Below are 27,269 nucleotides of genomic sequence, written 5' to 3'. Positions count from 1 at the left end.
AAATAACATATATTTCTACAACAAATTATATATACTTCTACAACAAATAACATATATTTCTACAACAAATTATATATACTTCTACAAAAAATAACATATATTTCTACAACAAATCATATATATTTCTACAACAAATAATATATATAGTATAATAATAAATACCAACATATAACATAACAAAATACCACACATCAAAATAAATCCTATAAATCATACAAATCATATAAGTATATTCTAAACTCATTAAAATAATCAAATAATTAAAGAGGGCGTTACAACTCACTTCTTTCATCTTCTCCGAGTAAATCAAATTTCTCTTATGCCTTTCCTGACTCCTTTCATCTGACATAACGAATGAATTTTTTTTCAAGTGTTTGTGTTGTGCTCTTTAGAAAAAATAGAATGTAATGATACTGAGTTGAATGAAAGGGGAAAGTGATAGAATGAAAGATAAGATGTCTATATATATATATATATATATATATATATATATATATATATATATATATATATAGATGAAAAATGACTAGATTCCAACTGATTGACTTTTATTGTTGAATGAGAGCCATTATGGTTATGTTCCTCAGCTCCTTTTGCTTGAGGATCTTGATTCCGGTTTCGTTGCGCTTGGTTTTGAAGCTTGCTGTGATACCACTTATCAAGAAAAGTGTATCCCTCACCAATTTTAATAGGTATAAAACATACTCTCTCAATTGTTGTAGCTGCGATTATGTACAGTTGGTTCTAGGTTTCTTGAAGTGTGAAGAGAAAAAGAATTCCAGCATACAGAAATATTCCATAACAACAATATGTAAGTTGCACGTTCACTGTTAACAAAGATAATGTAATGTTGAGAAGCTACACCATTGAATATCATAACCAAGATAAACTCAAGACTCCCACAACTAGGCAAAGAAAGTGTTGTGGAGGTGACGAAGTAGCAATAGAGACCTTCTATGCCGTAGAAAAATAGATGGACAAATCCTAGGATATCATCTTTCACCAATTCTTTCTCCACTATTGATGGGTACTCAACACACACCAACGTTCCAGCAATGACATGTAGGTAGAAAGTGAGAAGCCTCACTTCTTTTATCTTCTCCCAGTAAATCAAATTTCTATTATGTCTTTCCTGACCCCTTTGATTTGACATAACAAATGAATTTTTTTTTCAAGTGTTTGTGTTGTGCTATTTAGAAAAAATAGAATGTAATGATACGGAGTTGAATGAAAGGGAAATTTTTTTATTGTTGAATGAGACCCATCATAAGGTGTAATTTGCATTTGGAGAGCAAAATTATGTTAAGCAAATTTTTTCTCTTTTATTGATACTTATCTAATTTTAATAATGATGTCATGTTTTAGATTTTCTATTGAAAGTTGGCTTTTAATGGTTTTAATTTTAAATGGTTTTGTTGAACTCCTTTAATTTTGGTTGTTTGAGATAGCTTTTGGTGTATCATGAGATTGTAGTTTGAAATTTTTTTGATGTAGAGATGCGTGTACCAGGTTCTCGTTGAACGTCTGATTCATGATGTGTTAGACTTTACATGCTCATCGTCGAGTGCATTGTTGGTTGTACATTATCAAAAACTAACTTGTTTCTTATGCACTAAATATTCCACATGATTAAAGGAGCAAGAATTCCAATATCATTCACTAATGTACGAATCAATAAACATAAAATAAAATAAAAAATAAAATAAAAACATCTATATTTTATGCAAATTGAACTCCGAGTTGTTACCAATTAAAAACATGTTTCCAACCAATAAAGCAAGCTTATTATTATTATTTCTTATAAAAATAAATGTAAACACTCACTCTAAGCAATGAAAAAACAACTCATCAAATCAGAAGTATCTTTTTTTTTTGTCAAGTAGCATAGTGGCTAGAATTCATCAAATAAGGAAGTGAATCATCAACTTCGTCCCTCAATTATGCAAAATATCAATTTAATCCCTGAATTTGTTAAATATCAATCAAGTTAGTCATTCTGTTCAAACGGAGCGTTAACGGGGCTGACGTGGTCGTTAACCTCTCACATGTCAGGCGCCACATAGGCAAGGACTAATTTGGCCGATAATAACAAACATTTTGAAGGACTAAATTGATTGATTTGCATAATTTTTTTTTGTTTCTTCCGAAACGGCTCTTTTCTTCCCCAATGGCTCTGTCTTCCCCAATTGTATAAAATTGGAACCCTAATTACACAATCTGCAATCTACATTCTAAAATCACCTAAATTTCCTCCAATAATAAGTGGTTCAGTTCTTCCCCAATTCAAAAAACTTGAAACCCTAATTTTTTTCGTATTGAATATGAAAGCCAAAATCCACAAAATTTCTTGAAGCAAAACTATTGAAATTGAATCTGAAATGAAGGGGGGTGGGAATATGGGAAAAAATTGTTATGAAAGTCGAGCTTCATCTTCAAGCTCCAAGTTTAATGGTGATGAAAAGAGGTTGAAGATGATTCAGAAATATAACATTTATGTAATAATATTTCCATCATATTAGTCCCTGAATTATTTCACTATCTATCAAATAGATCCCTACGTTATATTAAAAACCATCAAATAAGTTCCTGAATTGTTTAATCAGATATCAAATTGATCCTTGAAGCATATGGGTACAAAATTAAATAAAAACGCCAGAACACACAAATTGAAACTGAAATATTACATAGGCAAAAGTCATAGGTCATAAGTCATAAGTCTGAGAAATTACATAGGCAAAAGCAACCTAACTATGGGGCATTAACAAGTCATAAGTTTTAAACGGCAAGTTAAGCAAAAAGAAACCCAACTACGGGGCATAATTCAAATAAGCCTAAATATTACAAATCCAAAACATCTATTAAACTCCAGGAAGCATCACTTCTTTGGAAATTCGGGCGGGAGTTGGTATAAACTCCATGAATTTAGTAGGTTGAGTCGAACCGGGTGGACCATAGGTTGGATATGGAACCCTAATCATGCCAGCATGAGTTGGATAAGCTGGTGCAAAACCCCTCATTGGTGTCTGTTTAGGCCTATCAGCTAAAGGAATCGGTCCTCTAAGGCCATACCTCCTTGGTGCAACGCTCTGAAATTGCAAATTCAATCAAATTATTCCCTAAAATTATAACATAATCAATCATAACAGTCCTTCAATTAATATACTAATTGCCAAAACGATCCTTAAAAATTAAGAGTCATACCTGTCCAACATTTGCAACAACATTTCCTGCAGTTTCTGCATCTCCAAGGTGAATACGAACACAAAATCTTGATAAACAACTTGAAAAGCGTTACCTTTAATCACAGCCGAACACAGAAAGTTTTAGTGGAAAGGTGAAAGGTCAAAGATGTTTTTGATGTTTCTGACTGAAATGTGAAGGAGGTATGGGTAATGCAGGGACAAAATGGGAAAAGCAGAAAAAAGTGAAAACTGAACTTTTTTCAATTCAATCAAATTAGTCCTTGAACACGTGGCTTCCTTCTTGCCACGTGTACAAGACAACATAGCATGCAGGGCGACATGTCACCATGGCTGACGGAACACTTGGACGGAAGGACCTTATTTATGGACGTCTGACAAATTCAGGGACTAAGTTGATATTTTGCATAATTGAGGGATGAATTTAGCCGACCCGTGAAAATTTAAGGACAAATTTGATGGTTCACTCGATAAAAAAACAAAATATTCATAAAGAAAAAATAATAATTTTTGTTTTATAAAGAAAAGCTGAAACACAAAAAAGAACACAAACTGTAACTGCGAAAATCCTCAAACTGGTTTTGTGTGTTCCATTCAATCCAAATTCAAAACATGCAAACTCCATCATTCTCTCTCACCAAAACCTTCCTCCACACACTCTCTTCAACCCACAATCCCCTTTCCTTTCTATCTCTCTCTCCAACCCTCCCAAAACCATCTTCCACAACAAGAATCATCACAGCCCAGAAATCCAATCACAACAACAATGGAAGTATAAGAGTGAAGGGAAACAAGGAGAATGTGTGGAGTGTTGATAACGAACTTGCTAAGAAAGAGAAGAAGGGAAGAGGGAGGAGTAAGAAGGTAGTTAAGAGGAATAAGAGTAAGAAGAGTGGTAGAGTTGTTGTTACTGGTGCTATGTTGATGGAAGTTGAAACTGTTCTTCAGACTCAGGTAATGATTTTTTTCATCTGGGTCTGTTTTAAATTTGTAGAATTTATGTAAAGTTTTTGTCTTTTGCTTTGGGATGAGAATTAACTAGGGTTAAATTGATTAGGGTTTAATGTTTAGTAGTATTTTTTAATGAAAATTGAACCTTTTATTATGAAATTGTGTTTAAATTTGTGAAGTGAATGTGAATGTACATGAATGCTGATATTGTGTTGTATACACAGCCGGTGTAAATATTTTTTGTACTATTAATCAATCAGAACAGTTCGATTATTAAAAATATTTGATTTTAATCATAGTTATTTCTGAAATACATGTATGATTGGTTGTGATGTATTGACGGTGTAAAACTTTTACAGCGTATAAATCAGAATTAGGAATAAGCAGGTTGTATATAATCGTGAACGTAGAATCATGAAGAATGCTTGGTGTCATATTGATATTCCTATCCCTTCTGAGTTAGCCTACCGGTTTAAAGTAGTGGATATTGTGCTAGTGGATAATCATTGCCTCATTAGTCATTTGTTTTCATGTATTAGGATAGTGACTAGGTATTGCTTTCTCTAAACTTACTTTGTACTAGTGCATTTGCTATACTTTGTCCGAAGACAACAACCTTTTAAGAAATAGTTAGTTGAAGTTGATAAATTGATTGGAGTTTGATATTTTGTAGTTTTTATTTTAATGAACATTGAACCTTTTTTATGATATTGTGTTTAAATTTGTGGATTGAATGTGAATGTACATGAACACTGATATTTTGTTGCATACACTATCATTGTAAATGCTTTACACTATCGATCAATCATTGTAGTTAGATTATTAAAAATGTTGGACTTCAATCATAGTTACTTCTAAAATTACATATATGATTGGTTGTGATGTGTTGATAGTGTAAACCTTTTTCCCTGACAGTGTATGCAAAGGAATAAGAAGGTACATAGTATATAGTTGTGAACGTGGAATCATGAAGAATGCTTGGTGTTATATTCCTATGCCTTATGAGTGAGCCTACTAGTTTAAAGTGTACTATTGTGCTAGTGGATAATCATTGCTTCATCTGTCATTTGTCTGAAGACTTTGAAATTGATAAAATTGGTTTAAAATAAATGTATAGTGCGTGTGGATTTATAGAAAATTTGTTTTAAATGGCTCCGATTGTGTAAGTAAAGGAACACGAACAAGGCCATGGTTAGATTTTTATCGTCCAATGGTGGCCTAAAGCATATATTAGCTGATCTGAGAAATGAATTGAGTTTATTGTGTTGGAACCTGAACTTTGTTTAACTGAGTTGAAGTTAGTGTGTCTCTCCAGAAACTTCTCCATTCAAATTTTATTTGAAGATCTTGACCGAGGGTCTATGTACAGAAGTTTGGACTCTTGCTTTTGAAAGTAATTTAGTGTTGTTAAGTAGCGTCACTATAGCGTGAATGGAATTTGAACAAGTCCTTATTGTTCCGCAATAAGCTATTTAGAACTACATGTTGTCAAATAGCAGCTGTAGTGACGCTATAGCATTGTTGTGTAGCACGGTAGCGGAATTTGAAGAAACCATTCAACTTCAAGTACGGCATTACCAGAATTCATTTGGGTTTCTGTTAGAAATGAACTCTGCCCCTTCTTATTGTTTTATTTCTACTTGTTTTGAATGTATTTGACTATTTGTTACCGATACCTGCACTAAACTGTAGAAATGATTAGTTCAAATTGCGACGAACATTATACTGATTGAGTGGACACTCTTTCAGGAACCGGTGATAAAACCAGCATGGAACACATTTGCTAGCAGTCTCAGTGGAATTTGGAAAGGCGTAGGTGCTGTTTTTTCTCCAATCACTGCTGAAATGGAGCCAATGGAAATAAGTGTCAAGAATGAAAACCTTTACGACTGCTATACTCTTTCCCGTATAGAGGCGGTGCCGTCGCATTCGGATGAACGTACATCTCAAATCCAAAGGAAGGTTAATTGGGTGACTTTGAATCCTTATGGTGAAATGCCACAACAAGTTGAAGACAATGGCATAGCTAAGAATGGTTCCGGTGATCTTAAAGCTCCTATAGTCGGGCTGCGGAAATCCGGTGAAAAAATAACAAATCGTGTTTTGCCTACTTTTGAATCCTTTGACTTCAAGAAAAGTGATGTGATGGAAGAAGATGTCATGGGCTGTGAACCTGGCCTTGTTTACTTTGAAGTAAGTATATGCTATAAGTTTTTCCTACCGTATTTATTTTTGTAGTTTTTTGTTAGTAACTGAAGAATTGAATCGAAAAAAAGAAGAATTTTATTGAATGAATTGGGGGGAGAGAGAGAGAGAGATTAGTAACTACCGTTGATTGTTTCTTTCTCTTTTGATAAATTGCAGGATGGATCTTATTCTAGGGGCCCTGTGGATATTTCAGTGGGTGCAGATGATGATTCAAAGTACTATATCACACCAACTTTCAAATTTGAACAAGTGAGTCGTTGCATGCTACTTACAGAATCTTAGATTTGTTGATCCTTCCCTATGAAACGATGACACAGACTTGATACTGACACGTTGACACCGGTAATATAAACATATTTGTTTGTGTTGGACCTCGGACACGGATCCTTCTGTGGTGTCAGTAGCAACATAGACCATGCATTTGTTATTTTAAAACATCCCCCTCCCCAGTTTTCTCCCGCATGCCATAAAATTAAAATTTACTTCTACGGAACAAATGAAAATCGATTGGCTGTGCCCTAGAAATTTCCAGTTTAGATAAAAGTACTCACTATAAAATCTCTGTTTTCTGTTGGTATTAAAACTAAGCCCTTTAAAATTTGAATTCCTTGTTCAAGCATGGAATTCGTAACGCACAAGAGAAGATATATGTTAGATTAATGTTTCGCTTTCACCAATAAGAGTTGCAATACTTTTTATTTTATTTTACAACTTCTCTCTTTCCAGTGTTTGGTTAAAGGCTGCCACAAAAGGATCCGCATTGTCCATACTATAGAATTCATAAATGGCGGTTCAGAAATACAGATAATGAGAGTTGCTGTGTATGAAGAGGAATGGGCCAGTCCTACTTGTGTTGATGATATGAGGTATTTGTGCCTTATTTACATTTTGTGCTAAATTTGCTACTATGAAGAACTTATTTACATTTTGTAAACTCAATAATACCTTTAACTTTAAGTATTCATTGCAGAGAGAAAAATGTGTAGAATGAGATGATAAATAGTTAAGGGTATTGTAGAAAAAGTCAAATAATTTCATCAAAAGTAACAAAGCATATTGATTTTCTAGCTATGTGTAAATAACCTTAAAACGATAACTAAAAAGAGACAGAACGAGTAGTTAACATTAGTACTAAATGCAGTATGGCATGGACCTTTGGTGTGTGCACGTTCTTATAGTTTCTTTTATTACACTTCATCAATTCCTTTACTGTGGTATTTTCCTTCATCATTTTAGTGTCATTCCTAATAATTAACAATAAGATACTAAGACGTCTTTTGATTTATGTAGCCAACCTCACCTAGTAGGAAAAGATTTACGTTGTTCTTCTATTTTCATTCCTCCCTTGATTTCAATGAAAACATTATTGCCTTTTACATTTAAAACAGTGATATGGACTTCGATTTAAAGCCATTTTCTCAAAGAAAAAGAACCAAGCCATCAGAGTTGACAGGGTCATGGAAAGTCTTTGAAATCAGCGCCACTCCGATCTATGGCGAGGAGACTAAAGCGGAAGAAGAAGGCAGCAACGCCGCTCCATATGTCTATCTTTGTACAGAAACTCTGAAGAAGAGGAGCTCGCCGGATAGTGCCAACTACTTTGGCGAGGAAGAGAGGCTTGACATGCAGGATATGACCGTGCTATGGCTTCCTGGAGGCGTGACATGTTATGTTGATATCAATAAGGATGGTATTCTTTGTATTGGAGTTGGTTGGTACTCTGATGAAGGAATCAACCTTGTGATGGAAAGAGATTATGGGTTGGATGGAAAACTTAAAGATGTGAGATGGAAATCAGAGATGAAGAGAAGGTGGTCTAATCCACCTAATGTATAAATTGCGAGGATTAACAGCATGTAAATTGTTTAGTATGATCGTTATTACAAAGAATATTCAATATTGTACGTAATTCACAAGTACATTGAAGTTCAAAAGTTAATGCATGTAAAAAAGATTATCGCCATTATCATTTTGATCATATTTTGCTTATGCTTTATTGCCAAGGCTTAGCTGACGTATTTGGATACTGAATTGCAATACTTTTGGATTGAGTATGATAAACCATAAAACAAACTCAAAAGCCTGAAAAAAAATCACTAATGTTGATTTGTCATGTTTTGGCAATTACTGTTTATGCAATCTATGTAGTTGCAGCTTGCATGTGATGACCATAAAAGTAACCATGTAAAAGGAATTTACAAGGGAGAACTGGAAAATATTGAAGGTTTGCTTGTTTGAGGTTTAAAAATTTAAATGCAACCATTCAAAACCTTACGATTTCAATTTTTATATAATTTTAAAATCTATAATTTGGAATATTTTATCGGCTTTAAACATAATTATTTAGGTTTTTTTTTTGTTACAATTATTTAGGTGTTTTAAGAAGGTAAACAAGTAATATTTCAACTACCTGGTAATTAATAAATATGGAGGCAGATTTAACTGCATGTGTACTTATTAGTAAATTAATAAAATTACCAAAATATATATATTAATTTTTTTTTGTTGGAGAATATTATATTACGACCAAATGAAGAAACGATATTTTGTTGTAAAAGGAGAAAAAAATCTATGATTGTTGGCATGATATTGTTGTTGTTAAAAAGAGATAGAAATTCTACATATTTTTAATTTTTTTTTTACATAAAATACATTTTTTTTAAATAATTTATAATATTTGTAGATATGTGCAACTAGAAATACCTGCAGATTCTGAGATATCCACTAAATACATGAATTGATATTCATGTGAATATGAATGGATCACATATCATTTATATCTAACAGAGCCGGTAGCAAATAAGTATAATCCATGACATACCATATGAAAAAGAGGGTGGGAAGGGTTTAATTGCACTGTAAAAGAATTTGTAAGAGGGTGGATAGGTCTTTGGGAACCGTAATTTTCAGTCTCCTTTTCGATTTTTTATGACAGCATCGGCCACCTAGCTGCATACATTCAGTTACGTGCTATTTCATTTTTTTCCCACCAGTGTTCTAAAATTCCAGGTTTATTAATCAAGTCTAAGAATCTGATCCATAAAAAATGGTCAGGTTTGCGATTGGTGTAGATGGTATACTAGAGAAGTTGCAACTAGCTGAAATTACAGGTTTCGGTGGTCCTGCAAGTTCTTAAAAATATAAGATTTTTACGAAGAAAATGTTCTCCTTAAAAAATGTTGAGTTCTAAACTAACCACAGTTTACATTATGTGCCAGTTTCTCTGCAATTAGTCGTATATACATTTATCAATGTATGGAAACACTATTTTTTGTAGACCCTCTTCAGGTTAAACAGTATTGTAATACAACACCTGCAGTTCATGAAACTGATATCAGACTGCTCTTGAATCTGCTGCAGTTTCTAAGCCGAGACCTCGTTGAAGCATCCTTGTCTTTCTCATGATGTCATTACACGAGGCAAAAAACTCATGCCTGAGAACATCTTCAACACTAATCCTATTCCTTGGGTTTACTGTTAGACACTTCTCTATTAAATCAAACAATGATTTCGGGACTTTATCAACAAACTCTGGTCTCTTTGTGTGCGTCTTGCACCAGGTTTCTATGTCATATGATTGCAAGTATCGGTCATCAAATAACTCCTGTAAACCAATGGAAGCAAACATTAGCTTCATTTACCTTGTTCAGAAATAAGAGCTGCTTTTAGTATACTTCTACATCTTATTGAATTCAGAGCCACAGCAATTAAAATCATAATTTCTATTGTTAATTGCAAATGGGAGAAAAACTAAGATCAAACCAAATTTGAGCAAGCAACCGCCATCTTCAAACAATAATAGAATCAACTAAGCGACATTTTTTTTTCCTAGTAAACTACTGAACTTATCAAACTTCTTATTGAAAAAAATTCAAGTCTCGCATTGATTAGAGATAAAGTCTAGTCATTTCTCACTTTGCAGGTTAATTTTGTGATTATGAGCTGGACTTAAAACTTAAAATGGTTATCCAAGGCTATTGTGAAAAATCCAGAACACTAGTAAAAAGAATTCAACAGTGCTTGAAATCTCAAAAACAAAACGTAATCATTTATAAATAATTGAGTGAAACTTATTAAAATAATACAACAACCAAGCATTATCCCACTAAGTGGGGTCAACTACATGGATAAAATTACGCCATAATGTTCTATCATAACCCCACTAAGAACGTTTTAATTCACTCGAGGGAGGATATTTTCATTTTTCATGCTATTTAATTATAGGTGTTCTCAAATAAGGATTAATATTGTAACCCAAAAAAAATAATAAAGATTAATAGGAATGACCAGAGTTGCCGGAAAAAAAAAAAAAAAAAAGGAATACCACTGGAAAGGATGTTTCACGGTCATGCAGCTTGGCCACTTCCCAAAGCTCTTCACTGCCCCGCAATTTGGCAATTTCTTTTAAACTCCTGCACCAAAACATAGTCAGCACGGAAAGGCAAAGGAAGATAAAATCACAAATGAATCTGAAGTTGATTTTTACTGTTCTGGTTCGCCAGGAAAAGAAGTTTTCCCAATCAGCATGTATAGTAGAGTGACTCCAGCCGACCAAATATCAACCTTAGGTCCCTGAAACTGAGACCTGAACAAAACCTAAAGAAAAAATGAAACCGTGAATTAAAAGTATGGAAAAATAAAGTCATCCATTAATTGTAGGAAGGTGATTTTGCATCTGTGAAATAAACTTTAAATGATACATTTTGAAGGTGTGATGTAATAACCAGTTCAGTAATGAACACACGGGTTTCAGCAGTGTTTTTCTTTGAATGACAATAAGCCGCCAAAGACCAATTTATAGAAAGCTAATACTTCCCTATCATTTGTAATATTTCAAATTTTGAAACAAATAAGAATTTTAAATACTATGTAGATCACCAGTTTAGCTTTTATGAAGTTTTCACATCATGAATGCTGTATACAAGACCAATAAATTAAATATTTGACCATACAATGAATATTCCCTTTCTTCCCTGCCCAAGATGAAGGAGGTCAGTTAAAACTTTCGCCCAAAAAAGGGGGGAAACAATATACCAGGTCAATTATCTGGAAATATTAATTAATTTAAAATCATGGACATCTAGTTGGCTGTACAGATTGTGTTTGATTGAAAAGGGTATCTTGTGATACTCAAACTCTCATAGATAAGTCTCACCAGTCAGCAGGAAACAACAATTTGAACCCCCCACCTGAACCATATCTAAAATAATGGATAGAGTAACCCACACTATAATCACGAAACTAACTTATTATATGATTGTAGTAAACCATAGATAAATAAGTAAAAGGAAAACACAATATCACTATATTCAAATATTGATTTCTTTTTCGGCACGGAAGTCCTATATTTCAATCTCCACAGCAATGTAGAATTTCCAACGGTTATGTTAGATGCTTTTCTACAAGCATCTAATATTGAACACTTCCTATGTCAGTATTCAGTATTAAATTTTTGATGCAGTCAAAAAACAAACGTATTAAATTTATAGATAATATTTGGATCAACAAGATATAGTACCTACAATTGCAAGAAAAAATGCAAGTGAATAGAAGTGACAGCAAGACTTTACCTCTGGGGCACGGAAACCCTTTGTTCCAACACATGGACCCTCTCTTTTATGTTTTCCGTCCCCTGAATAACACAATAGCAGTTAGTAAGGCACAGTCTTAAAGGTAGCAATACCACTCTTCAGAACTCAGAAGCTTTGAATTTAGAATCATACCTTTGCTTCTTAATAACCCCAAAGCAACCGTAGATGAATGTATAGGCATTGGCGTAAGATAAAGCGTCCTGCCATCTACCTTGCCTGAAAGAGCAGTAACCCTTTTCCTCTGAGAAGAAGGACTTTTCATTGAACTATTGTTTGCACATTGCATAGAATTCTGCACTAGGCTGATAAGCTCCTTTCTTCCTTTGAAAGGTATGGGTTCACGGAGCCTATCGGCAGAAGCAGTCTTAGTGCTAGTAACATCTCTGGCAGAGGTTATACCCGAGCCATCTGCTCCTTGTGCTCTACGTAAATTTGCAACAGCCTTATCAGGACAATTTTTCAGATGACTAGCATCAGCTTTTGTTTTCATATGCTTACGAATTTCATAATATTTCCTACGATCTGCCAGATCTGGCAATTCCCTTTTATTGGATGTTAGAGACTTGATTCCTCCAAGATTCTTGTCTTGGACCACTGGGGAAGGACCAGAAGGGAGAGGAATATTACTTGATGCATCAAGCCTTGGTTTTGATTTACCTGAGTAAATGAACAAATTAACTGATGAAACTAGGCAAATTATATAATGAATTTATGATGACCGCATTGAGGAGTGTTACAGACACTCTTTCTAACACTCACATTCTTATTTGGTGAGATCCATGTGGGTTTCACACTTTGGAAATGGATCCCACATAAAATGGTGAGACCCGCATGGGTTTCACCCAATAAGAGAAGGAGTGTTAGGAAGTATTTGAAATAGAGTGTTCCTAGTATTTCTCTGACCGCATTTCATAAAACTTAGCAAAGTGAACTAAGGATTAATTGAATGATGCATGCAAAAGCAAGCAAAATGTGTTTCTTTTCTTCTGGGAGGATATTAGGCTTATTGCCTGACATTAATATACAAGTAAGTAGCCAAATAGGTCAGAATTATGAGGCTTACTTCCGATGTTGTACTTTTGCTTTAAATCCTGAAAAGAAATACAACAATATACCAGATTATATTTGGAAATAATCACAATCAAAACTCATTTAAGAAGCAAGAGAAGCAACCGAACCATGGCAAGGTTGAAGTCAATAAGGTAGCCTTTCTTTAGCTTTCGAGAGAAAAGGAAGTTTCCAGGTTTAACATCTCTGTGTACGACTCCCTACATAAAAGAGTTTGAACTTCTCAAAAAATTGTGTATGTTATCGTGAAGTCAAAGTAAAAGAGAATAAGCACTGGGGAAAATTACCTCTTTGTGCAAGCACGCAAGTGCCTTGAACATGCAAAACCCATACCACTGAAGCTCACAGATATCAATTTCTTTTTTCAAAACCTACACATTGTGGTATTTTCATTACAAACTACAATACAGTAAAGAATGGCTAAAAGGTAAATTCATTTCCCACAAAAAATCAATTTCTTTTTTGCAGAAACTAAAAATTGAGAAGCTAAAATTAGCTTCATCAAAGATGAATTCCAGAGAAAGGATGGGGTCTTATGAGCAAATTAGCTTAATATTAAAAGAGGTTGAAAGGGAAATATATCTCCTGAAGATTGATTCGTTGATCAAATCAAAATGGTGAAAGCTCTTAAACCAACAACAGTTATTTTTTCACACGAAGGAAAATTTAAATTACACACAATTTCAACAATTACCTCAGGTCTCTCATGCTCAACATGTTCTAAAACAAAGCAGTCACTGTTGCCACTTTTGAAAGAACCTTCAAACTTTATAATACAGTTTTTACCCCTGAATCATGAAAAGTTAAAGAACAATAAGCAGCATGCATCATAGTTAAAAAAAAATATAGGATCATAAGTCAATACTTACCCAAAACGCTCAAGCATATTCCGCTCATTATTTACATGGTTTTTATGAGCATTGCTATGAGGACCTGTAAAATTACATGTACAAATTGTAGCATCAAGATCAGCTTTTTAAAATCAATTACACCGAAATGTTGTCAATTGCAGATAATAGAAAATAGTGGTTTGTTCATATCATGCTATGCAACAGTGCTATACAATCGCTATAGCCGCTATTTCACAATATATTGTACTAAATAGTGTATCAAGGAACAATAGCAATTTGTTCAAATTCTGCTACGAAATAGCGGTATAGTGCCGCTATAGACATTATTTAACAACTCTGTTACAAACAAAGAATTGTTTCCAGTTTTATATTTTAAGTAGGAAAAAGGATGCAAGTAACTGGATTCTTGATTACAAATAAGCAGTTTCGTTTTCCAGTAGAGTACAAATAAAGGACCCTTGAGCCTTGACCCTATTCCTTTCCATTTTCTTAGCATAACACTTCAGGAACAGTAGATACATGTTTAACATAAAAGATAGGCGTTACTTACATTTTATAGCAAGTCTTTTTCCATCAGCTGTTCTATGAGCACGGTAAACAATGCCATAACCACCTAAAGAAATATCAACGCAATTTTAGTAGGGATTTGTTTTATCAGTTTGGAATTTGATGAAAAACAAAGTCCTAATACTAATACCTGAACCTTCTTCTTCCTCTATTATAAAAGATTCAAAAGATGGAAATGTTTTTTTCTCCACCTGATTCAACAAAATAACCAAAATGGATAACATCACATGTATAATACATCTCAGGCAGATAGCCAAAATGATTTACAGAACATTATAAGTTATATTGAATCAAATATGTTAACAGAAAGAACTCACCTTAGAAGTCATGAAGTTATCTTCTGCCGCGTTTTCTTTACGACTTTGTTTTAGTTTGTTTTTTGAAATAATACTCTGATCATGACCTTGATCAATTTTTTTTGGAACATTATCAGATTTGTTAAAGGCTAGTGACTCGGTTAGAATTTGAGTCTTCGAGTGTAGATCATTTTTCTGTCCATCCTTCAACATGCGAGAAGATTTCAAAAGCTGCTTTGGATTTGAAGAGGGCTGGGCTACTTTATTGGTAGACTGGGTCACCACGTTCTGATCCTTACCTTCATCACCTTCAATAATGTTCTGATCATTACCTTGATCAATTTTTTTTGGAACATTATCAAATTTGTTACAGGCTAGTGACTCGGTTAGAATTTGAGGCTTTGAGTGTAGATCATTTTTCTGTCCCCCCTTCAATATGCGAGAAGGTTTCAGAAGCTGCTTTGGATTTGAAGAGGACTGAGCTATTTTATTTGTAGACCGGGTCACCATTTTTCTCACTGTCTTGTTTGTATCCAAATCTAATACATGCATGCCCTTTTTCAATTCCAAAACTTTTGTTGGCTCTTCTCCACATACTACAGGATTGACCCTCTGAGCAACATCTTCCATCTCTTTATTTTTGTCATAGTTAATCATTCCTTCCTTCAAACCTCTTTCCTCTTTATATTTTTCAATAGATTCTCTTATTATACCCTTTTCCAATTCCAAAACTTCTTCCGGATCTTCTCCGCATGCTACAGGATCGACCCTTTGAGCAACATCTTCCATCTCTCTATCATTCTGATAATTAACCAATCCTTCCTTTGGACCTCTTTCCTCTTCTTTATTTATTTCATTAGATTCTAGTAGTGAATCTCTACAAGTATTATTTCGACAAACATTTTCACCATCCACAATAGTGGTTATGTTTTGTTCAGGATATTCATTCCCAAATGAGTCAAAGCAATCCATTTTGTTCTCTGATCCAATACCAACAACATCACCATCATTACACAAAGATTGATCTTGGACACTAGTTGGAGCAAGATTAGGAAAGGGATTATGTCCCACGAATCTATCTAGACCCTCAAGCTTCCTCGAGTCACTTTCACTAATGAAGAAACTCTCATTGGCTTTGATAAGAGAGCCAGATATCTCTCCTTTGACCATGCTTGTTATGCCGTCATTATCAGCTTCCCTGTATTTGAAATTCGGTTCTGAACAACCTGAACACTCTCCAATTGAATCAATACGTATAGGAATCATATAATTCCCACCATTTACAAACCGAGACTCAAATTTCATTGCACAGAAATTTCTTCTCATAAAAGCCTCTGCAGTAGTATCAGCAAAACTCTGCAAGCAAATGAAAATATTCAAAACTTGACACCAAATTCAGCATGAAATACAACAGTTGACAAATAAAAGACATAGCATATCACTGCTACCAAGCTTTTGAAGAAAAATAGAAGAGATCAAATTATACTACAAGAATTTGATATTTACAAACAATGATGAGTCCAACTAAATGGTTGCATTTTTCTTTCTTTTTTCTATCATTCTAAATGCCAAAAAAATGATAACAATACTACAAGTGAACCTTACTGTCACTGTCACTGTCACATATTAAAGGTAGTACACAACCCAATCAAACAATGTTATGAATTGTGGTGCACAAAAAATAGCGGTTTGTTAAAACTCTGCTACACTGCAATGCTATAGTCCTACTCCTACTATAGCCGTTATTCGACAACACTTTGTACAAAATCACATAACAATAATGGTTGGTTTAAATTACGCTACGCTGTAGAGTCACTGTAAGTTGGCAGTTGCTATTTGACAACTCTGCAATCAAGTTCATTAACATTCAAAAGTAACACCAAAATCATGTGATTCTACGTGCATAATGCACAAAATATTAACCTACACAATATAAATTATCAACAAATAAACATCTAGAAGTGAAATCAAGTGAATGTCACTGTCAGTGTCACTTATCAAAGGCAGTACACATTTCAATCAAGTCCATTAATATTCAAAATTATTATGACTCTATGCACAAAATAACCTATAACTAAATAGTTAACTCAACACACTATAAAAATTACTACAAAAAAAAAACTAGACCGAAATCAAGTTCATAAACATTGAAATTAACACCAAACAGTGTGTTTCTACTACAAATATTCACCTAAACACTAAAAATAAAAAAAAATAAAAAAACCTAGAACTAAATCAAGTTCATAAACGTTCAAATTAACACCAAAAGAGTGAATAAGTAAGAATACCTTGACGAAAATTTCCGGAACTTTATCACCAATTGCAAGCCGTTTCGGATCTCTTCCACCTGTTTCATCAAAATCTCATATCAATTAACTACCAAAACACACACAAAATTAACATATAATTACACAATTAAATAAATAAAACTGAAAATTCGTGTTACCTTCAGTGATTGAGCAAATTGACTTGCGCTTACGGGATTGAAACGAAGTTGAATTTTGGAACTGAAATGAGAAAAACCTAGCCAGGGCCAAAGCAGCTTCAACGGAAGGAGTTAGAAATCCGTTACTGTTAACGGAGAGAGGAGAATCAGGAAGTGAAGCAACGTAATGGATGAAATCCGGCGAAGCGTTGAAGAAGCGGCAACGAAGGGATAGATACTCGGCGTCGACGGGATGGCCGATCTGGAGGAGGAGAGAGAGGAGGTGCCAGGATTGGTCTTCGAGGAGTGGAGTTGGATCGTCGAGTTGCGGTGGTGGTTCCGGCGGAGACATTTTGGATCGGCGGTTGGAGGAGGAGAGAGAAACGTGAGAAGTGAAGTGTGGAAATGGGAAGAGGATGAGAGAGAAAGTGAAAAGGAGTAGGAGGGGAGCGGGAATTGTTTTGTGAGTTTGTTTTCCCGCTTCTCTGAATCTCTTCTTCTAGAAATGAGATGAAATTTCATGCTACTATTATAGATTTTTCGCAATCACGCTGTCGAGACATCAGTGTCCCTATAATCTTCATCTAATGATTCAAAATAAATTAGATTTAATGTTAATGTATACTTTAAAAAAAAAATTAAGTTTAAATATAAATCGTACGATCTTGATCAAACAGATATAGATGTGTGACTGCAAGTCTGCAACAAACTCATGTCTATTCTTTTAAAAATGAGAGTTGTTGTTGCGGTCAATGTTTGACGCATTTAGTGCATTTAAGTTTGTTGGATCAAGATTGGACATCGTAGATTTCAAATACACTTTTTAATTTTATAAAATAGAAAATTATCAAAGTTGAAATATGGACCGTTCTTGATTCAACGATCAAGTATGTGTGACTTCGTGACGATGAGAAACTTGTGAATGGGGCAGATGTGATCCCTCCTTGTATGCATATGGATAAAAGTTGAACCATGATTGGTCGTCGGTCAATTCTTTGAGGCATTCATTTATTAAGACTAATATGGTCATTGGATTGAGATCCGAACGATCTAAATTTTAAATTTGGTATTATTAAATTTAAATAAAATTCAACTTTTTATTGAAATGTTGATCATTTGATTTTTGATTAATGACCATTGTTGTCGCGAGTGCATCAAAAAAATTGACAGTTGTGAATTTGATTTGATTAATAGTCTGAATAGGGAATTCAGTACTTAAAAGTGTAGGCAAGTGCCAAAATAGTTCTTTTTTTTGAATTTACAAATACCTCCTGAAAATTGTAAAATATGATTCAAAATGGTCTTTATATTAATTTTTATCTTTAGAAATTATGTTGTGGCATGTTAATTGTAAAATGTCACTTCTGTAAAAAAAAAAATATAAAATGTCATTATCGACTAATTTGTCCATTGAATATAAGTCATATTATTTGTTCCCTAAAAAAAAAAAAAGGTCATATTATGTTGTGGCATGTTAATTGTAAAATGTCACTTTTGTCAAAAAAAAAATTGCAAAATGTCATTATCGACTAATTTGTCCATTGAATATAAGTCATATTATTTGTCCCCTAAAAAAAAAAAAAGACATATTATTTGTGCATACATCACACCGAATAACATTAATAAAAAAATTTGAAGGATCCTTTAAAAAAAAATATTAATAAAATTATGATTTGTTTAGCCTTTGAACAAACAAAGGCTTGAACTCATGATTCGTTTTATCGAATCATCTCCAATTCGTTTTGTTATCCGATCGTTCAAATCTTCTCAAGCTTTTGAACTTAGGTCACATATTTTTGAAGCTTGACTCCATTGTAAGCACATGTTCAAGTAACTAACTCTGACCATTCAAAATAAGCAAGTAAGATTAGATACATACATGATATTGTAATCATAGTCAGCTACTGAATTAAAGTCATTATGGCCTAGTTTGATGATATCATGACAGAAATAGAATGACTGCATCTAAAAGTTATACAACCATATCTAATTTGAGTTCGTCCCAGTTATGCAACATTCTTATCTACAATGTCACATTCGCCTTTTAATTCAACTCTTTTTTCAAACTCGCTGCCTCTTCTTCCAATTCGATCATTTGGTCGAGACGCATGAACTCACCAATTTTTCCTCCATCGCTTCCAAATACTTTCTTTGATTCTTTTCAAACAATTGAAGCTTCAAAAACTCATCGGTCGTCGGTCAATTCTTCGAGACATTCACTTATTAAAAACTAGATTTGATCAATTCTTCGTGACAGACTTATTATCTTTGTATGTTTGTTGTTGTTAACCTCTTAAATATAAACTAGATTTTGATTTGCATTCTTTTTTGTTTTTGAATTAAATTAAAAACATTATTTTATGTTTCATAACAAAGGAATTCATTGTGTCAACAAAAAAAAAAACAGAAAAAATCATTTGCTTGTAACAAATTTATATATAACATAATAGATAAATGTTTTATGGTGAGGCCTAACCTATCTTTACAAACACATGGGCAATTTACCTAAAAAAACAACCAAGGATCACATCTTTGTGAGTACATTTTTCTGCATAACTTAATCATGTATATTTTAAGAGTTTATAATGTACCCAAACAAAAGTTATTGGATGTTAAATAGCAATAGTTTAAATGATTTTAAACTTTTAAAATTATTCAATGAAAGTTGTTTTAATTGATATAAGTTAGACACGTACATTAGACGTGAGTTTATCTATATTGACCCTTGATTTTGATATGGTTCTACAATACTTCAACTTCTTTATATAAATAAATTATGAAATGATGCAAAACTTTGTTCAAAATATAATTGTGTAAAACAATTGAATTTGTTTTTTTTTTTTTTTTTATAAAATTATGTTTAACTTTTATTTACATACCAAAATTTCATTCAAATAATCATAAATTTATCACAATTTTAATGTTTGATCATATAGTTGTCTTATCTATGAGATTTGAAAGTCACTCAATATTTTGTTGTTAAAATGTATTTACTTCTTGCATGTTTTTTGACAGATGTAAAACTTCGACTCTTAGTGTGATTTTATCTTTTGTACATACCGTGAGCTGTTTAATTTTCTATTAGAGGTCATTAAAGTTTAAAATAAGTTTTTACCTTTTCTGCTCCTTTATGTTGATATTTTGTTTCTTGTTTTGATGGTAACTCGCTCATTATTTTGCTTTTGAAATATCTTAACTTCTTGCATGTTTCTTGACAGATGTAAACTTCGACACTAATTAGAGTGTGTGCATCCTCAATGTTCATTCTATAATATAGGAGATTGTTGTGAAGCATGTGGCCTGGTGGAAGGTGTTGACGGACAAATTGGGAGCAACTGCCGCAAACCAATGCATGGTTGAACTGCCTGATATGTTATTTTACAAAATATTAGGATTGACTAAAACCTTTGAGAGACCTAATGTCATTTCGCTCACCGCATCTCAAGGCTACCAAAGAGGGGTAGAAGGTCGTCTTCCAAAGAGTGGTCTTTGGGGTGCCTTCTTCACTGACGCTTTATTAGAGGTCATAAAGAAGACGAAAACCATGGTTTCAAACAAACAACTCGTTGAACACATAAAAGAGCACTTAAAGGAAAAAAAATCTTGGATACTAGTCCAGGATGGTATTGTGAACACGACCATCTTGACTTTATCTTTTTAGATCAAGGGGTGAAGAAATAAAGAGAATTGGAGGAAGAGAAACATCCTAGATTATATGTTATGCTTAGCTTATTGCTGACTTAAGAATTGTATTTTGTCTCGTTGTAGGAGCCTTTGGTAGAAGAAAGATTTATTATTGCATAAAACTTATCTCTGCGTGTTTGTTGTTGTTAACCTCTTAAATATAAACTAGATTTTGATTTGCATTCCTTATTGTTTTTGAATTAAATTAAAAACAATATTTTATGCTTCATAACAAAGGAATTTGTTGCGCCAACAAAAAAAACTGAAAAATTTGCTAGCTTGTAATAAATTTATATATAAATATAATAGAGTAAATGTTTTATGGCCAGACCTAGCCCATCTTTACAAACACATGTGCAATTTACCAAAAAAGCAACCAAGGATCACATCTTTGCGAGTACATTTTTCGCTTAAATCATGTATATTTCAAGAGTTTATACGGTCCACAAACAAATTATTGGATGTTAAATATCAATAGTTTAAATGATTTTAAACTTATTAAATGATCCAATGAAAGTTGTCTTAATTGATATAAGTGATCCATAATTTATTTATTTTTATATTTTATTATCTTAATTTATTATCTTAGTTTATTTATTATTAATATTTTGATCACTTAAGTTATAAATGTTGGACATTTTAATCTCTTAAATTATTTCGCTTAGTTTTTGTCTCCTAAAATTTTAAATATTAGATACTTTTATTTTAAAGTGAGTTTTCCTTCTAAGTTCGCTGAATGTTTTTTTTTTTTTTTTTAAGAGTTCGTCAAATGTTTTTGACGTTAGGTTTTAATGAATAGGCACCTTATTTAATAAGAAAAAGGAAACATAACATATGACTGACTCAAATGAACAAAAAAAAGTATAATACGAAGGACAAAAGTGCCCTAATGTTTTTTACATTTGCAACAAAAATGGATTGAGTCTTGGAGCAAAAGAAAGAGGTTTTGGAGCTGGTTTTACCACAAAGCCCTTTGCTTGTGGAACATTCTAGTGATGTAATTGCTTAGATTTTAAGTCGAATGTTACCTATAAATAGAGTAGCTAGCCATCACAAATATTCATCTTTTCTTTGGAATTCAATAAGTGACAATTGTCTTTTGAATAAAAATTCTTTTCTTTTCCTTTACTTTCTTGTTATTTACTTTTATGCTTTCTCTCTTCTTCTCCATGTCTACGATGAACATGAGTGAGTAGACTTCTTATGTCTTGGGATTGTTGGATAAGTCTAATGACATAATCATAATCAAGTCAAGCCTTAAACCTTAATATTATGTAACCCTAGTTTCTCTTCTAAATTCACTGTTTCAACATTTGGATTAAATATCATCAAAATGTGGAAACGAAAGTGGAGGGTTTGATAATCGTTAATCCATTATTCTAATATTAATTCATAAAACAAAAGTGGAGCTTTAATATTCGATCAAGTGAATTTAGACAAGGATTGCGAAACATGAAAATAGTCTAGTGAACCTTGAGACTTATAGAGTTTCGAACTTCAAGGATTCTAATAGTAATCAACCATGAAAATAGGCGTGCTTGCTAGATGAACACACTCACTGAGACCGATAGGAGATGTGATAGGCTTAAGAGAAACTCGTCTTTAGAAACTAGGTCTAAAATAAGGTTTTAGGTATAATGGCTTGACTCGTGAATGATTTGTCGCCTATGACGGACCAACGATCCCAAGGCTCTCTCTTATTATTATTTTCTCTTTCAACCACTTGAAAACAACAATCTTACATTCTTGATTCTCTTCTAATCACCAACTAAAGTTAATTGAATTAAACAACTCCCTGTCGGAACGATACTCTTTTCATTACTACTTCGGTAAGACCGTGCACTTGCGGTTTTCCATGTACCAACCAATAAATACAAAGAAATCAACTGTGAGAAGTACATGGAAAACACTCAAACCACAAATTATTTATTCAAATGCTTAAGTTACATAATGCACACAACTTTATACTAGTATTGTGCAAGCATATACTATGAACTTGGCATTTATTCCATTACACTCGTCATCCTCTAACTTGTAGTAGCAAAAGGGAATGTGATAGTTTCAAGAAGTGGTCGTCCCAATTTTTCCATTATCAATTTCTTTTTCAGACGAAGCTGCTTCTCTTTGTATAAAGTCTCTGCCAACCTTTCAAGAGCCTCAGCATTTGTACCTTGGTTGATTTTTTCCTCTGGCACATTGGTTTCTACGTTCATTTTCAAAACTGGCTGGCTCAGAAGGCTCACTCCTACCTTTGCAAGATTTTCCAAGTTTGCTTGTGTAGCATTATCCATGGAATCCATGGATGGATCCAAGTTATATTCCTTCACATTAAGATTGATCATTAGAACGTTTTGTACATGGGAATGTACTAGTAATGTTTTTTATTGAAACTTGTTTTGATAATATTATGATTAAATATGATGAAATTAGTGTGAATTAGTTTTTATTTAGACCAACTTAACTACCAGATTTTTTTTTGGGACTTACTCCCTCCGCCCCTATATATAAGCAGTCATTTGAAAATTTATCTTTAAATATAAAACCTCTTTTCAAATTAGGAGTCTTAGGACAAACAATGATTAGATTGAGATCAAACGGTTTAGATTTTAAACTCGGTGTCTTTTATTCTTTTAATAAATTAAAATTTGTAATAGAATTTGGATTGTTCGATCTTGGTCCAATGACCACAACTATACTATACCTGAATTCTAAGGTAGTTGTCAGAAGATTGGAGGCTTGGGAACAATTTGGCAAGGTAATATTCAGTCATGTCTTTAGCAGCATTATCATAACTACCAGTTGCAAGACCAGATGTTGCCCAAAATGCTGCTGAGAAATGAATTGCATCTTCAGCATTAAACCCTGTAACCTGTTTAGATCCACATCCTATAGACAACAACAAGATTTTGGTATCCTTCCCCTTCTGTTGTTTCATCACTTCACTCACAGCAGCCAACGTCTGCAGTAAGATATGATAATTTGGTGAAATATATTACTAATACAAAAATTTAGATTACATTAATTTTTGTGACATTACAAGTTATAGTTTCTCAAAAATGAGTTAAGTAAATTACCGGATTACATGCAGCCACACCTCCATCAACCAAATTGAATTCATCACCATCATTTTCAAAGTAATAGGGTGGTAGATAAGTTGGTGCAGCTGAAGTTCCAATGCATATATCTGATAATTTTGCATCTTGGCTGGGAACTTCCTCAAGCTGCATGCATGAACAAAGTTTTCACAAAACAATTGTAAATAATCAGTTATTTAAATATCAATGATTAAGTATACATTACTTAATATAAAAAAAAATGAATTACCTTAAAGTTTGAGAAAATAACTGGATGAAATTTCTTGATGTCGAATGTTGGGATTACTACATTGGTCAATGTCTGATGCAGTTTTGTATCTTTCAATAACTCACGTGATATATTATGTAAGAACTTGCCGTCATACTTGGGACCCGGGTATGTAGCATCCCAACCACTGTATAATGTTCAATATTGTTAGTTTTTTTTTTTTTTTTTTTTTAAAACTTATGAGAGGTATACATTTACAAATTGAAGTGTATTGGTATGTTTGATTCTTAAATGAATAAATTAGCGATTATTTTTATAAATCAAATAAATATTTGTCTTTTTTTGTATTTTAGAAAATGTTACTTCTTAAGAAAAAAATCATTCAACTGTTTATAAGCATTATGTTAATTTTTTTTTAGCTGCTAATTTAAAGACTAAATGTATCGGCACATATTGAATTATCGAGTTAATTAACCTTATAAATTGTCGCTTTTTTTTTTTCTTTTATATTAAACAAACATAATTCGTCCTTACAATACTGATTTGTAAAAAATGAGAAGTATCTCTCTTTATTAACTTTAATTAGACTTTATCTTCAATCTATGTACCAAATGATTTTTTCAATACACCTCTTATATCATATCCAACACTATTAAACTTGATGCGCAGATATAAATAGCGGGGTGATCTGATAAATATAAGAGCGGATAAAACAAATTTTTTTTTCTTCTACTAATTAAGTAAAGTGCATATAATTTTAATTGGATATGCTTTTTACAAAAATGAAAGTAGTGACTGGGCCAAGGTCCCCCTTAATTAAAAAAAAGAAAATTATAGTGGGATTCTTCTGGTGAGCCAAAGAATTGATCACTTTAATATATATTGGTTCTTGCAAATCAACTAGTGAAGACAAGTCCCTCTCTCTTGTCTGGATGGTTTCTTTGGCTTACTTTTTAGATCTTATCACTCCTTCCCCTTTTGTGTGCTCAATTAGAGTATGATTAAAATTAAAGTCGTATTGTCACGTTCACAAACACAAATGTTAATTATTTAGATTTAGGCAAAAAAACAAGTGATAAATACTAAAATAGGAAATATTATTATAATAAAAAAAATTATTTCCTCTTCTGTTTTTTTTTTTAATCATTTATACAAGTATAAATCCAAATTATTTGTAATTGTGACCATAGGTCTTGTTCTTGGTCCTTTGAGTATACCCATATTTTAGTCTCTTTGAGACAAATTCTACAATCCCGTAAAAAAATCATGAGATTTGTCCAAATATTGATAAAGAACTATTTTCTTTATTTCATTTATACATTTTTTTAATCTATATAAAATGATCAAATAGTTTATAATAGTTTGAATATGTATGTATATTTAATCAATTAATTTATACCTAGTTTGATTGAATATTGAAGGACCGTATTTGTTGTAGAAGTCGATTACTTGTGCAGGAGTAAATAGAGGACGAGTAGGGTCATTTGGGTGAGGAGTAGTGAGCAAAGCAGTGACAAGCCCTCCAGTACTAGTCCCAGCTATCACATCAAAATGATTTGCTAGTGATGCTTCTTTATCCTTAGCCTGCATGTAATGTAACTCACATCAGTTATTTGAACAGGTGATATATGCAAGATAGTGCATGTATAAACAGTAGCATGCAAAAGGTGATATTTGCAATAATTCCCTTTATCAATATTATAGAATTTTTCTTATACAAAGATAAATTAAACATTCCCTTATACAATAATTCTCTAGTATATGTATATTTAAACTTGATTTTATATAACCTCGAGTTATAATTCAAATCGCACATGAAACAGTCGTAAACTTATTATTAGTGTCAATGTTATTTACTAATAATTTATCTTCTTCATTTTTAATAATAAAATTAAAGTTAAAATATTCATATGAGCATTAACCTGAAGAGCCTTTTCCAACTGGTCAAGAATTATTGCTGGAATGATCCCTCTAATACCACCACCATCAATACTGAGAATGGTGATTAAATTTCCATAGGTTGGAGGTGGTAGCTCTTTGTTGAATCCAGCAATAAGCTGACTAGCAAAAACGAACACAAACAAAATGAAATTAATAGCCATTATATTTGTTTCAAAAGAGAACACAATTTGATTGAAGGGCTTGCATTAATCGTTATGAATGTGAAGGGTATTTATAGGCAACATATCGACATCAAAATATTAAAAATAATTCAAATATGGACACGTTTTCTATGAGTGACAATGTAATCCTATAGAGTGTCTTTCGAGGGAGCATCTTTATTTTTTTTTCCTTTCATTTTCTGACGTGGATTCGATGGGTAACTTTGTAAGATACTTTTTTGTTGTTGAACTTTGTAAGATACTTTAATAGTAGTAGTATCTATTTATACATGCATGTTTCTTTATATTTGGGTTGAGTATGTATTTTTTCTGAGAAGGGGTTGAGTATATGTTGTCTTCATCATTCATGATATGTTTGAATTTTACTAGATTCTAAAATAAAATTCTATTGACATTAGCAACCGAAGCAAAATTGAAATAATGGATATACTTTCAACCATTAATCTTGCTTGAAGATGTTGAGACTTCTTTAAACCTTCTACAGTCACATTTTAATGGTATAAGTTTTGAATGAGAAATTAAATTTAGGAACTAAAACAAATGAATTGCACTATTGCATTCTCAATTTGGACCAAAGTCTAACCCAAGATATGTTTCAAGTGACTCTTTGCACAAGGTCCATAAGGACCTCACATAGGACCAAATGAGAATAATGACCCCTTGAGGCAAATTTAGACCCTTAAGTCTGGTTCCGAAGCCATCTTCTCGCAATTTGCTCATAGTTGTCGCTTGAGGACTACATATCTCCCTTAAAGACAGTTGTCTAGGTAAAGGTTCAACGTGCTTTGTCCTCATTTGCACACTTTCTTGAAAACTTTTCAGAAGGTCACTCATCCAAAGATTACTTCAAGTCAAACACACTTAACTATGGAGTTCTTATATAATGGGATACCGAAAAGAATATAAATCTTGTTGGTATAGGTAGTACCAAACAATTCTTATAAGTTTTACTTCAACCATGCAGTCTCATACCTGCATGATCTCAGAACCCCTCTCACTTTG

At 32.8% G+C, this 27,269-nt stretch overlaps 3 protein-coding genes across 4 annotated transcripts; 1 reads left to right on the top strand and 2 right to left on the bottom strand.

Moving 5' to 3' along the window:
• The first annotated feature begins 3,733 nt into the window (after positions 1-3,733).
• On the top strand, positions 3,734-8,331 carry LOC25500078 (uncharacterized). 2 transcript variants are annotated; one of them, XM_013588400.3, is made up of 6 exons: positions 3,734-4,154; positions 5,067-5,087; positions 5,901-6,344; positions 6,516-6,608; positions 7,086-7,225; positions 7,748-8,331. In XM_013588400.3, the coding sequence occupies exons 1-6, from the start codon at positions 3,813-3,815 to the stop codon at positions 8,193-8,195; spliced, it is 1,488 nt and encodes a 495-aa protein (XP_013443854.1). In that variant the 5' UTR covers positions 3,734-3,812; the 3' UTR covers positions 8,196-8,331. The 2 variants fall into 2 exon arrangements, with proteins under 2 accessions (XP_013443854.1, XP_013443853.1); XM_013588399.3 differs by lacking the exon at positions 5,067-5,087.
• A 1,174-nt stretch (positions 8,332-9,505) lies between these two features.
• LOC25500077 (uncharacterized) lies at positions 9,506-17,664 on the bottom strand. The gene is made up of 15 exons (XM_013588397.3): positions 17,179-17,664; positions 17,021-17,079; positions 14,754-16,088; positions 14,567-14,627; positions 14,420-14,482; positions 13,888-13,951; positions 13,713-13,806; positions 13,306-13,389; positions 13,129-13,218; positions 13,014-13,041; positions 12,083-12,607; positions 11,930-11,991; positions 10,846-10,955; positions 10,684-10,771; positions 9,506-9,963 (listed from the first exon to the last, which is right to left on the bottom strand). The coding sequence occupies exons 1-15, from the start codon at positions 17,507-17,509 to the stop codon at positions 9,694-9,696; spliced, it is 3,264 nt and encodes a 1,087-aa protein (XP_013443851.1). The 5' UTR covers positions 17,510-17,664; the 3' UTR covers positions 9,506-9,693.
• A 5,073-nt stretch (positions 17,665-22,737) lies between these two features.
• On the bottom strand, positions 22,738-26,302 carry LOC25500076 (patatin-like protein 1). Its single transcript, XM_013588396.3, has 6 exons — positions 26,067-26,302; positions 25,544-25,728; positions 24,166-24,331; positions 23,916-24,062; positions 23,543-23,800; positions 22,738-23,162 (listed from the first exon to the last, which is right to left on the bottom strand). The coding sequence occupies exons 1-6, from the start codon at positions 26,244-26,246 to the stop codon at positions 22,869-22,871; spliced, it is 1,230 nt and encodes a 409-aa protein (XP_013443850.1). The 5' UTR covers positions 26,247-26,302; the 3' UTR covers positions 22,738-22,868.
• Positions 26,303-27,269: the final 967 nt, after the last annotated feature.

This window comes from Medicago truncatula, chromosome 8, assembly GCF_003473485.1.
Source record: "Medicago truncatula cultivar Jemalong A17 chromosome 8, MtrunA17r5.0-ANR, whole genome shotgun sequence".
NCBI lineage: Eukaryota > Viridiplantae > Streptophyta > Magnoliopsida > Fabales > Fabaceae > Medicago > Medicago truncatula.
This window is presented reverse-complemented; position numbering and strand designations above follow the sequence as displayed.